General features: G+C 43.8%; 1 protein-coding gene across 5 annotated transcripts in view; it reads right to left on the reverse strand.

The window, feature by feature from the left end:
• Positions 1–5755: 5755 nt before the first annotated feature.
• The window catches only part of NRIP1 (nuclear receptor interacting protein 1), a 104109-nt gene continuing 95913 nt past the window's right edge, over positions 5756–13951 (reverse strand). For all 5 annotated transcript variants that reach the window (XM_075542459.1, XM_075542457.1, XM_075542460.1 and 2 more), the window contains one exon: positions 5756–13108. In XM_075542459.1, coding sequence (XP_075398574.1) covers positions 9283–12765 — 3483 coding nt within the window. In that variant the 5' untranslated portion in view covers positions 12766–13108 and the 3' untranslated portion in view covers positions 5756–9282. The remainder of the gene's footprint in view (positions 13109–13951) is intronic.

Consider the following 13951-nt stretch of genomic DNA (forward strand, 5'->3'; position numbering starts at 1 on the left):
CCTGCCTCCACCTTTCATCTTTCTTTACATTAGTCTGACACCAATTATTTCCCCCAGATGTTGTAGTTACATAATCCTGTGTCAATTTAGGGTATTAAGAGTGAAGGGGTGGAGTCAAGTCTGTCATTCAGGTCCCAGCTTCACATTCCTGTTGATAAACCACATGGAGTCACGCTAATGACAGTCAGAGCCCTGGGGATGTGTCCGCTGCCATTGGATCTTCCAGCATCATTGCGAGTGGCAATGTGAGTCTGAACAGGAATTCATGGACTAGTCGCAGACATATGGGCTAGCATAGGACTTATGGACTGGATGAGGACTTGACTGGCATGTGTTCTCAATATACAATTGCTTTTTGATTTTTTACAAAAGCTCTTATAAACATATGAGTGTCTCTGGATTTGTTTCTCTAGTCAACCTGGTCTAATTCACAATAACAACTCCACTTTTCTGCTGGGTTCAGGGACATAGAACTCAAACAAAACTCATAGTTCTAGGAATTTATTAGGGAAGCACACAGGCTACCACAAGTTGGTAGGAGTAAACAGTAAAGATGCAGTCATTGGTCACAGCAGCACCTCTTCTCAGACAGTATCCAGGTCTCTCTCTGGTCCTCAGCCTCTCACCCACGTGGTCTGTTGGCCTTTGCTTTGGTGGGACAGAAAGTCAGTCTATCACTCCACTCAGCATTCCAGAGTCTCTGTGCTGCCCCCTGGTCAGTTTCACAGTCTCTGTTCCAGTCTCTGGCCTTGGCCCGACTCCTTTGTTGTCCCATAGTCAGCCGTTGGTGTCTCTGGTACCAGCCTCAGCCCCTTCAGACAGAGACCTTGAACAGGTTCCACTGGTGTCCCTTCTGATAGCCCTAGGAATCCTCGGTGTCATTGCTTCAGAGATGGCGCTTACACACAAAGGAACAGCTTTGAGGGGTGTGTGGTTTCTGACGCTCAGCAGACACCCCCCCCCCCGCCCCCGCCAAGGAACACAGAGGGTGGTGTGCCATCACACTATCCACTAAGGGGGAGACTAAGACCACAACCCACTTTAATCCTATAAATGGGAACTCCCTCCAAAATGGGATTATGACCCACAAGCATGGAGGCCAGAATGTATAACACATCGACCAGAGGGATTGTGACAAAAGAGATAAGGGATAGCAGGACCCTGATATCTGAGTACTTCTCAAACTGGATACGAGACCTGGGAATGTGGTCACTGTGTGAGTCAAAGTGGTGAGGTGGGTTAGACTGCTAAGCCTGACGTCAGCACATCAAATCCACTAAGACTCACAGCCTCAGAAACTGCATGATGTCTCTATGAGACAGACCCAACTCTAAGATAGTGCTTTTATTTTGAGGTTCTAGTCTAACTATCCCTGGAGTTTGATTACCTGAGAGACTCCTAAGTAACCTTTCTAGGGTTAAAAATCTCTTTGTGTTTTTGAAGGCGGAGAAGACAAAAAGTTACTGTTTTCTGTTTTCTTCCCCTATAACTATTGCTCTTAGGAAAGTTGGAGCACCTGGCCTTATGGATAGATGTCCAGCTGCTTGTGGTCAGATGGAAAGGACATGGAGATTTTGAAGAAATAAAAGTTGGCTGAGGTTTGGTAAGATGCCAAATCCATTGGTGATGATGCCATGGGCCTGGACTTGGGAAGCAATAGGCAGTTTGGAATTGGGATAGGCAATTTATTAGTAGGAGGAAAGCATTGAGGGAAAGGGTTGACACAATTCTTAGCTTGAGATCTATAGCTTATTGATCAATGGTGCGATAACAAGCATCCCACTGAAATCTCTGTAGTCCCCACCACGTGGTGGCATATTGGTTTAAGCATTGAGCTGCTAGACACAAGGATAGTACTTGGAAACTGCCAGATGCTTCTTGGGAGAAAGACGAGGCTTTCTACTCCCATAAGACTTAGTCTGAGACACAGCTCTCTTGTATCCTGTGAGGTCATCATGAGTCAGAATCAACGCAATGGCAGCGAAGGAGGGTTCATTGAGCACCAGTAGTGTTCCCCAATAGGCTGCCAACCTTCTGAAGAGCTATTGTAACAGACAGAGTTACCATGTGAGGAAGTAGCCAAGGTTAGCCTCGCAACTCTGGGAATGGAAGGTAAACCTAAAGGTATGAAGAGAATGGAGAAAGGATTCCTCTCATGCTTCAAGGTTTACCACCATGACTTTCTATCTTCAAAGTTACCACGGTGACTCACGCGGGAACACAGAACACTCAAGGCTAGAGCAGATAGGGAAGACAGTTGAGCACACCGCACAATTTACCAAGACGGGTGCCCCACCCAACAGGGTCTCAGCGGGATTTGCCTGAAGCAACCCTCTCTGTCTCTGGAGACGTGTGTGCAGTGATCCTACTCCGTTGCTGTTTGTGCCGCTCTGCAGAAGAAAGACTTTCACATGCTCCTATAAGGAGGTCATTTCCTTCGCGGGTGCCACCCCTGCGGTGAGCGTTCATCAACAAAAAGGAGTCAAACTGAAATAGTCCAAGAGGATTGTAAACCTGTCTAGAAATTTAGAACATCTACCAAGAAAGTCTTGTGACAGCAATGGAGGGAAGATAGAAGCTTGCTTAGATCTTTGTGGCTGATAAAAATGTAGAATGGCTCCAAGAAGTGTTCTATTTTAAAATGTGCACTGTCACTGTGAAGTTTTATACTGGGGGTGGGGGGCTTTAAAAGTCTGTGGTAAACATTTAAAAAGGAATGTTTCCACAAACGGTGTCATTGACTTCAGGCCACTGTGACTCACGGCGACTCTACAGGACAGGGAGGAGCCGCTGCTGTGCGTTGGGGAGGCTGTAAAGCTTTGCAGGAGTCCAACGCCGTTTCCTTTGCCCCTGGAATAGGCTGGGAGGTTTGAACTGCTTACCTCGTGGTTAGTAGCCCTATGGGTAATCCATCTACTCAAAAACCGGGCATCAGTAGTTCCATAAGGGAGCACTTCTCTGAATCAAATGCATGGAAATTTTATTTGATTCCTAATGATCTTGCTACCAATCAGAATACATCAACTCTTGTCACAGCAAAGGTCTTTACCTGGGAAGATAGCATGTTTTGAATGTTGTAAATACCATTGTACGTTTACAAAAATCAAGTTTCAAGTAATGCTAAATAATGCTAACCCAGACGGTCTCTTACATCCACCCTTACAAGATGAGTATGGGTTCGTCATCTCTTTCTCTACTTTTCATGGGATAGACAACAACAGAGATCCTTAATACTAAATATTTAAAATGTTTTGGCTAATCAAAGAGGGTTGGTGATGTCAGTGACAGGAGGCAGGGACTCACACCTTTCTTTGTTGATGAAATTTCTACATGAACAAGCTGGAAACAGAAACTTTGTTCCCCTGGGTGGTGATTGTTTCTATTTGGAAAGACTCTGCATCTTAATTAAAATCGCAGACACTTGTTTAAGAGTCAAGAATCGCTAACGGGTGGTGTTTTCTTCTTAAAAGCTCTTTAAGCAGCGGTTCTCCACCTTCCTCACGCTGTGACCCTTTCATACAGTTCCTCATGTGGTGGTGACCCCCAGCCGTAACATTATTGTCATTGCTACTTCATCACTGTCATTTAGTTACTGTTGTGAATTGGGCGACCCCGGTGAAAGGGTCGTTTGACCCCCAACGGGGTCGTGACCCACAGGTTGAGAACCGCTGCCCTCAAGCATTTCGTATCTGATACACTTATACTTGTTCATCATGGAAACAAAGAAGTCATCTTTGTATCTCGGACTCTAAAGGCAAAGTCTCTGTAGGAAGGTAAGTGCAAACTGATCCTACTACGGCCCTAGTTTATATGTAAATGTGCTGAAATACCTGTGACCAGTGGATGCGGACCAAGAAGTTCTCAGTAATGTACTAGTTTTAGTCTAATGAGCGTCTTCAAAAAATTCTCGTTCCAACTGTGGCCTTCCAACGGATCTCTTGAGGCATAGGCCAGCTTGAGTGGTGGCCACCGCTTCTCAGGATTCCCAAAGGGCAGCCAGGCCCATTTCCTAGCAGGGGCACAGTGCCAAGGGGGCTTGTGGGGAAGCAGCTGTTTTCTCTCCCGCATGACAATGCACGTGCTCCTTGTCCCAGGGTAGACAGCGCTGTCCCAGGAAAACTGTTGGGAAACCCTCCCCCTCCCCACTCCAGCCCTGATCCTGCCCCTGCCCACGGTTGTCCTCCCCCTCCCAATCCACAGGACATTTCAAAGAAACTCAGTCGGGTCGCTCAGAGCTGCGCTGACTGCCCTCTTGACATGCGCGCAGAACCCTAAGGGAAGGCCCGGAGAGAAGGCGCTGCCTGCCCCACGTGTATGGATCCGGAGCGCAGGCGTGTCCATGAGCAGCCGCTGCATTTGGGAACTTTTAATATAAGATCTTGTGGAAATCACTTTCAACTTACTCTCAGGCATGGCAAATGGACATTTTCCACCATTTTAATAAGATAATATAGATCAGCTGGAAGTATTTATATTACCCAAACTTTGTGTGTGTGTGTGTGTGTGTGTGTGTGTGTGGGTGGGCACATCTGTCATCCTGCTTAAAAAAGGTAGTAACGGAAGCACCAACCCATTGTTGAGGAACCACTGCCTTCTTCCCAAATGAGCATTCAGGATATGCACTGTGGAAACAAAATCCCTAAGTCGCCCACAAACAAGGTATCTTCTTCTTCCTAAATGAACGTGTACTATCGATTTGCATCCCCACAAAATCTGTGCTCAAGTCCTAGCCTCTGCACCTGTAAATGCGATCGTTCAGAGGGGGTTCTCCTCCTATTAATGGTCTTGTACCGGCGTGGGTGTGTCCTGCGCCCAATCACTTTTAAAGTGTCTGATAGAATAGCAGAGCAGGCGCAGATTCAGACAGACAGACAGATGGAGGTCCATGTGCAAGCAATGGTACCAAACATATGCCTGCAACCCCCCCCCCCGCCCCCCCAGGAACTAGGAGATAGCCCCACAGAAGCAAGTTGCACGGCTGAGGCTCTTGATTTGGCCTCTCAACTTCCGGAAGTGTGATGAAATAACATTTCTGTTCGTTAAAGTCCCCTCCTTACGTCACGGCAGCACTAGCCGCCTAAGGCAATGGCTTCTCTATGTGCATAGTATATATTTGATCCTCTGTCACCGCCAACGGGAACCTGGTGGCACAGTGGCTGAGTGCCAGGCTACTCGGCAAACGATGCAAGCCATGAAGCTGCCCCCCGAGAGAGAATGGCATTAACAGCTCGATGCCAACGGGGCAGCTCTTCTCTGTCCTCCAGGCAGGCCCACTGTGGGTAGGGATCCACCTGATCCCCCGAAGTGGGTTTGCTTTTGGATTTATTACCACGAACGGTTCCATGTAGTAAATATTACACGTGAGTTGTGGCCACATGGACATTCGCTTCTGGAAACTGCTGTTTCTCCCATTTATTTAACACAAATGCCCTTTGAGAACTGGCTAAAAGCCCTCTAATAAAACCTTAAGAGCAAGCCTTCATTACATAAAGTGTGAACACTGCCCAATCCGACAGGCATTTTGTCCGGCTGAGCAGCACTGCTCGGGTGTCTCGACAGGAGCCGCACTAACTCGCTGGCTATCTGCCCCTTGTGTCCCACCCCCTCACCCCCTTTGTTTTTTCTGAGAAGGACAAAGTATCCTTGGGGATCTGCCACTATTTTCATTACCGGGGACTTGATTATTCAAGTTTCTGGGAAACCTTAAAATACTACAGAGAATCCACAAAATCACAGTCATTTCAGACCAGAGAAATTGAATTTTTTCCCTCATTTATTCAAATTCACTGCAGCAGGTCAACACTAAAAGATTAAAAAACAAAACCCAAATTCCACACTGCAGTATGTACAGTTTCATGACATCAAATGAAGAAATTAAATTTCTAATAAAAATAACAAGTTCTATTACTGAGCACGTCGCATCAAAATTGGTTGTGTAAACCCCAGAATCCATACCATGAGCAGCAATGTGCCTGCATATTCCAGCATTTGCTTATACTGGTAATATCATGGTTTCCAATGGGATTGAAAAATTCATGAAAGTGGCTGTGTCAATTCTTTTATGTTGAAAAGTGGTTGGCTTGATTAAAAAGCAAAACAAAAACAAATTAAGACCCTTGGATTCAAAGCACATTCTTCCACAATGCTTAAACCACAGAAGTCATGTCCAGAAATGGAATACTGTCATGTTGGGATGAACATCTGATCTGACTCGTCAAGACGGTTTTGCTAAATGCACAGATGCACAGGGTCTCCCATGCACTTTCATGCAGCAGGTAATCACAACTTAAATAAAAGGTTTATTTGATACATTTGTCCAGACTTGCAACTGTATACATACATGCACATTTTTAAACCAGTCTGATTATATTTACACTTATACATGGAATATACATAACCCAAAGAGATTAAAAGGCTTTTCTGTTGCATTAGAACAATACAAAATATGTTTTTTATTAAGGAAATCATTATTTACATCACCTTTAAAAACCAATTTTAACATCTTCATGTAACAAGTCCATATATATGTATACATATACATATTTTATATATATATACACATACACACATATATATATATAAAATATATACTCTCACCAGTTTACTCGTTTGTAAGATGCAGCAGAGAATAAACAGGTAATGCTACCTTACTGATGTCCATGAGCTATAGTACCCTTTCACAAATGACTTTAGGAAGATATTGTCTACATACCTAAGGTAGGCCTTGGAAGTGTGTACGTTTGCCTCGTGTTTACACATGCATGACAAATTGCTGGATGTATGTTCTTGTATTTGCTCTTCTTTAAAATCACCCTCAACTCAAAAGTGGAGCTCTGCCCAATAAACCAGAACTGTACTCTTTGTAGTTACAATTATTGATGCATTTACACATCCTCATTCCTTTCCTTAACAAGAACAGAAAACACCGAACAACCAAAAATACCAGTGTTGCCCTTGATGTTCTTTTCCTTGACCTAAATTTCACATTTAAATTCCTTGTAAAAAGTCCACTTTCCTGTATCAAGGGAGTATATCTTTTTAATTAATTAATGTTTAAGGATACCTTTAAGGCTCCAGAACTTTCAAATAGCAGGCAAAGCCAAAACAAAACAATAAAACAAAAACAACTTGTTAAAAAGCTTATCGATCTAGTGTAGACAAGATTTTTGCACAGTGAATATGGGATGGAGCTCGATATATTCACTGGCCTGTAGTTCCTTCTCAGAGTAAGTGTGTGCCTTCATGGCTTTATGATGCAGCATTAGGATTCCCTCTTACTGTTTTATAATGGGTCCAGTCATTATTTACAAAGCAGTTTGAGAAAAAAATAACCATTTAGATTTTAGATGTTAGGAAATAACGCTCATTTTTCAAATATAAAAATCTTAGAAACAACTTCAAGTAGATTTCTTTCTAATTAATATTTGATTATATAGTAATTTTTGCTTTATCAGTTGCTTAACTGGCTCACAATTGGAAACAAAGTATTTGGTGGATGAATTATGAATTGTCAAAACCAAACTTGAGAGCATGGACTTGCTACCGGATCAAACCCCACAGGTGGCTCAGTAACACAGTCAGTTCTCCTGAGAGAATGCCAAGGTTCCCTTTTAAGCTGGATGCAGACACGGTGGGTCCAGTGCAGTGACTGTGTACAAGTTTGTCTGTTATCTGTGCCCGTTGGACTTTTTTTGTTGAGTCTCTCTAAGTGCAGTACCTTTCTTGGGTTTGAACTAAATGTTTTCATATATTTGTCAGCATTGTTTTTAAGATAACGGTTTTAATACAAGGATGTATTCAGGAGAAATTTCCAAACCATCCTAGAATCACCTGAGTTGGGTAAGTGGCCCTGTTTTTCCATCCTAAGGCTAATTAAATAGATGTTACTCATTAGAACGTATAATCACAGATTTTCCTGAGATGTTGAGCCAGGTATGAAAGTTGTCCCAGCCACGCCCATCTGTTGTCGTCGTTGACATAAAAAGTATTATGAACCCGACTTCCAAAGACATAAAGGTAAACACATGTGCTACAATATTAAAATTTTCTGAGTTGATGTGTGAATGGGTTGGGGAAAATAAAAGCATCAAATGGGGTTTTTTTTCCTTCTGTTTTGTGTTTTGTTTTACAATCTTATTCTGTTGTGAGAAAAGCCGTAAGTAACAATCGTCAAACTTCAGTTTGATGAAGAAAGGCCTAGGAGGAGAGTTAAGAGGGAGCTGGAGGATTCCCACGCCCACTTAACAGATGATCAGCCTGCACATCTGAGAGGCTGCCTAGGCATCTATGTTGTAAGGCCAGCACTCCAGATGATTCTAATACAGTTCATCTGAGTCTGTTTTTAAAAACTCTGGTCTTAAGACTCACAGGTAGCACGGGAACGGTGAGGATGAACTTGTATGAGAGGTGGTGAGAGACTGTCAAACAAAAACCATGTTGCTCCTGGTAAAAACAATCGCTTAAAACTCGAGTATTCAGGAAGCCACCCGAAGATTAATTTTCACTGTCCTAATTCTGTAAAAGGGGGAGTATTAATTTAGTAAAGTAGTTAAAATACAAAAATGGAAATCTGCCTTTTATTTGTTAAAGAGTCTAGCATACCTTCCTCAATTGTAATCAAGTTTTACTAAGTAGTACAAGGTTTAAAGATCTGTATTGAAAAGGGCTTGGTTGGAGTAGAGACATAAGGAATCACAAAACCCCCTCCGAGAGTTTACAAATAAGTTTTGTTTTTTAGCAAAAGTGAAAAATGGGAGCATTTCCCCCAGGAACCCCATAATTTAGTACTGAGTTGGATAATGAAAGAGAATCAGCACTCGCTTTTTTTTATTTCATACTCATCACTTATAGTTACTTGGACTTTAAAAAAGTGTGTAATGTGAACCAAGTTCCCCAAAGCAAAAGAAAGTACCCTGATAGAGGGTGGGATGGAAGGCAACAGAAATGCAGTGATCCACTGTGGATGGAGATTTACATTTTAATTTATGCCTATTATTTATGATGATCAAATAATTCATTCACAGGCTACTCACAGTTGATGTCTGATGCACACTGAAGTGTTAAACAACCAGCTGCTAGTTCAGTACTTCCCTCGTGACAGCTAACGTACAGCAAAAAGTAGCATCTGTTTAAATATCACCAGTAACCAATACTCGTCCAAATAAATTTTTTAAAAAGTTTCAGTTATACCATGCTTTTCTCAAATCATGCTCTTATTTATAACAGATCCAAGTTTCTATTGATTAGTTTCTAAAAGATCCAAAGCTGGATAGCAGGTACATTTTATTCTGATTCCTTCTTTATCGTTAGCATGTTGCCCAGAAATCCATACGCTTCTCCATTTGCACAATGCGGATGCGACACACGAGCTCCCACATGGCTACCGTAAGGGCTTCTTAAATTAAAGAATGAAGCTGTACTTTCTGCAGTAGGAAGTAACTCTTCTTTGACTGTAACCCGGGAGACCCCACCGTCAGCACATGCAGGCCCCCTCCACATGTCCTTGTCCTGGGCTTCTCCACTGGGAAGAGAATTCCCTCCTTTCTGGAGCATGTAATATAGTATCGGGTTCGTTTTGGTCAGTCTTGGGGAATCTTTTTCATAGTCATTCTTCTCCGCATCTGTGATAACCCACTTAATGGGGCCCTTCTCACTGGGCACAGAACAACCATTCACTAGCCCGGAGTCTGGTCTCGACCCCCCACAACCTAAATGCTCAGGGAGAGGGGGGCTCACGGGAGACGTTACAACTCCTGGGTACGGAAAGGTCCTGTTCTCCATGCAGTTGTTGGGTTGAGTGGAACTGTACATCAGTCCATTTAGGGAGGAGATGCTGAACTCAGGTTTGCTACTGGCTCCATCACTTCTATGTCCTTTCTTTTTACTGGCGACGGCAGAGTTATTCCTGTGCTGAGACAAATCTCTTACGCAGTTTTCTGAAAGAAGCAGTTTCTTCAGAACATTGAAGCTTTTGCTCTCTCTTGCCCAACTCCTGTGTTCACTTTCACGGCTTGAACTATGGCCGGCAGGGTATTTAAATTCAAGATCATTTCTGCTGAATTTCAGCTCTTGCTGGTTAAGCAAGGACCCATACAGAACCTCTGGAGCACTGGGACTGTTTGCAGCATCACCCATGTTACTTTTCATCTTTTTAAAAGGATTTTCTAAAGGCTCGGTCTGAAGCTTCCTTTTCTTAGGGACCACGCAAAGATTCTTTGATTCTACCAGCGCCAGGTCACTGTTTCTGTAACTCCTGTCCAGGTCGTCTGTCAGGTAGCTCTCCTGATTTTGTCTCAGCAATCGACTCAGCAGACCATTCTTTGAGAAAGAGAAGTCCTGAGGTGAGACAGGCTCTGATTTAATGTCCTCGGAGGCCGGTGAGGCAGCTGTGCCTCTGGGCATGGGGGGAGCCATGCCTGAGAATGGGCTGCCCTTCAAATCATGGCTCAAGCGCACGTTTGTATTATGACCGTGCGGGTCATCACAAGGCTCAGATTTTATCTTCACCATTAATATTTGCTCACTTAGAGCTCTCTCGGTGTGTTCCTGAGTACTCTCCTCTCTCAGGAGAGTTTTCGCTTGCTTCTCACTCTTGCCTTTGTTGGGGTTCCCCAGGAGCAACTGGAGGACGGTACGTCTTTCAAGCAGGTTTTCTATTTCAGAGCCACAGAGTCCTGGCTCAGGAACTGCTGCCTGACTACTGAATGCTTTATTTTCTTCGACCGCATTCGTCTTATTGGAGAGCAGAGGGCTATTCAATTGATCCATCATGCTTATGGGTTTATCTGTTTTTGCCGTTAACAGCTGCTTACTGGGTCTGTGCTCCTCCACCGGGAGAGAAGACTGCAACCCGCACTGGGCTAAGTTTTGTAACAACTTACTGGCACTAAAATTTGCAGAGTTTTGTGCACCTTCATTTTGGACTGGTTTTTCTGTTTGTAGGTCTTTGTTCCTTGTTAGGTCTATCAAGTGGTTAGAGGCAGGACTCAGTAGTTTGTCACGTGGGGTACTGCAGGCATACGACGGAGTACTCCATTTGATGACCATAGACTGCTGGGAAAGATTGATGGGGGAGTCTGCATCGGTGGATGTAAGTAATGGTGGAGTGCTCCCTGGAGTGGCAGTCCTATCTGTAGTGGGGCTTTCTATGACAGAAGTCCTGGTATAACCGGGTGAATTGAACTTGGTCACATCACTGTGTACTCCCTGAGGGCTGGGATTTCCCCCCACACTTTCTTCGTTCTTATGGCCAAGTAGCAATTGAAGAAGTGTAACTTTCTGGTGTGAATTTAGCTTAGAATTCTTTGAGGTATCTTTATCTTCTTTGATATCTATGTCTCGGACTTTTGGATCCCAAGTGTTTAGCAAAGATTCGGTTAAGTTATCTAGAGATACAGATTGGTCAGACTCTGGCTTTTCGGTTCGATGTTTGCAAGACAGGTCTATGGGGACACAGTTGGAATATGAGCTTTCATCACCACTGCTGTCATCTGTAAAACTAGGATTGTGATCAGAATAGTCATCGACAGTGGTAGGTGTGCTACTCTCCTCAAAAATACTCCCTCTTTCACTGTGATTGTGCCCATTCATTGGCTTAGGTATAGTCTGGCTCTTAAGAAGATGTAAAAGCAAACTGTTGCTTGCGGCTTGTTTTACATTGCTTCTCTCTAGGGAGTTCTTGTAGCCTGGATTTTTGGGGGAAGAAGGGACGATGCCCGTGGGACTTTGAAATGTTGTAGAATTGCTCTTGTTCACCATGGGTTTGCTTGATGATGTCCTGGTCTGACCATTCTGATGGCTTGACATTCCCTTTGCCAGTTGGAAACCGCCAGCATCCTTCTGGCCATTTTCCTGTAGTCTGGCCATAGCTGCAAGTCTTTCACTTGCCACCTGATTTGCATTTTGTGTTTTTAAAGCGTGTTCCCGGGAATACTGCTGCAAATGGGCTTCACTGGATAGAAGCAGCGCTAACTGGCTACAAGCCACGCTGGGCTTCGGTGAGGTGGCAGGACTGGCCCTTTTCTCCACCATGCTTGCCACAGCCTGCAGTCGCGCGGCGCAGGACAGGGGCTCGCTCATGACCTTCGCTCCGCCCTGCCCAACGTGATGAGGGGACTCCACAAACCTGTCTCTCGCGAGGTGCTTCGGCACGTCAGGAAGAGTGGTGTCAGGCTTTTGATTTTTAGCTTTACTTTTCTTCAACAAGGTCTTTAAGTGGCTGGATGCCACACCATAGCACCTTAAATCTTTCTCCACTTGCAAAGCCTCGTGACTCAGGGCATACCCTTGCTCCTTAAGGCTCTGCCTAATTTGTTGTGACAGAGCAACCGTCTGCAGCCTGGAGCTGAATGACTGCAGTAAAGAGGCCAGTAGTGTGCTATCCTGTTTGCCTTTAGGCACACTGTCAACCATGCCAGCCAGCAAAGCTTCCTTCTTTACGTTTAAATTTACGATGGAATCAGACAGTCTCTTCCGCTTAGCTGCATTCCAGTCCTCCGACGATTGCAGCAGTCTGGCTTTTTTGAGATGCAGCATGCCAGACCCCTGATATGTGTGTGCATTGAGAACCGGGCCATTACTTTGGCAGGTAGGGAATATATTGCCGGAAATGTTAAAGTTCTGATCTTCCTCATCATGCCCAGCAGACGTTTTGTCGACTGCAGTAGCTGATCCCCCGGCTGCCTGATGCATTAGTAATCCTTCTAGGTAAGTTAAAACGATAGAATCCTGGTGCACATCAGAGCCAAGCTCTTCTCCATGAGTCATGTTCAATACAAGTATTCACGAGGGCTTGGGTCTTTCACTTTACGAAGGGATTTCTGTGCGTGAGTGGGATGCAACTCTAACAAGTGAGTGTCGGTGTATCATGTTCCATAGCAATTAGAAAGAGCTCTACTGTTACATTCCGACTACGATTTCTTCTGGTAATGACAAAGTAAAGAGCAGGCAGGTGCCAACGCAGGCGGACCAAATTGCTGGCCAACTGCTAAGCAAGGAGAAGAATTCCTTAACACAAGGGTCCGTAGCAGCAAGAAGTTGTAATCCTTAGTGAGTGTATTGCTTTTCCATCATCACTGTTTGCTCTTCATTAAATCAAAGTGTCAGTATTCTGAAAAACAATAAATAGAAACAGTTAGGGAGACATCGAAGTAGTTTCACACCATACCTATAAGCAAAAGCATTTTCACATTTCATTCATTCTCACAGACTCGACAGAGGTTAATGGCTACTGTGTCGCATGGTGTCCTTCCTCTGACCGCCTTCTGTCTTACTCTTCTCCTCTTTTATAAAGCCACCAGCTCCCCCCCCTCTCTCTCTCTCTCACACACACACACACACGAAAGTTTTTCAATAATTTATAGTGTTATACTGGAAATCTCTACCAGAAAAATAGGGATTAAGCCACTATTACAATAATAAAATAAATTAGAAAATGATTCAATGTTCTCTAACTCTCTATTTTAAAGCCTGCTACTTTTCATTCTGAGTTCAATATCCATCTTTTTTTCTTCAAAATTACCTGAATGCCCAGTCTCCTTTATAGCTTTACGGGGGTGTTAAAATTCGCTCCTTATTTACTTATACACTAGACCATTAGAAATAAAACAAGTAGATATGCAGAAAAAGGTAAAGGGATACAAACGACATGAATTTGTATGATTAATCTCATGGGAGGGTTGAGGTCTTCAGAATGAATTCAATTTTTACATCGTTCCCAAAACATCAGACCAAAGTCAACCAAACTCACTGCCAGAGAGTCAATTCCGACTCAGAGCAACGGTACAGGGCTGGCTAGAATTGCCCGTTACTGTTTATAGCAGTAGAAAGCCTTATCTTTCTCCTGTGAAGTGCCTGGAAGTTTAACAACATAATATGTAACCCACTATGCCACCAGCAATTTTTAGAATTTTTGTTTTCACAGAAACATAAAGCACTAACAAGTTTGAGATTG

Source organism: Tenrec ecaudatus, chromosome 2 (assembly GCF_050624435.1).
Source record: "Tenrec ecaudatus isolate mTenEca1 chromosome 2, mTenEca1.hap1, whole genome shotgun sequence".
Classification (NCBI taxonomy): domain Eukaryota; kingdom Metazoa; phylum Chordata; class Mammalia; order Afrosoricida; family Tenrecidae; genus Tenrec; species Tenrec ecaudatus.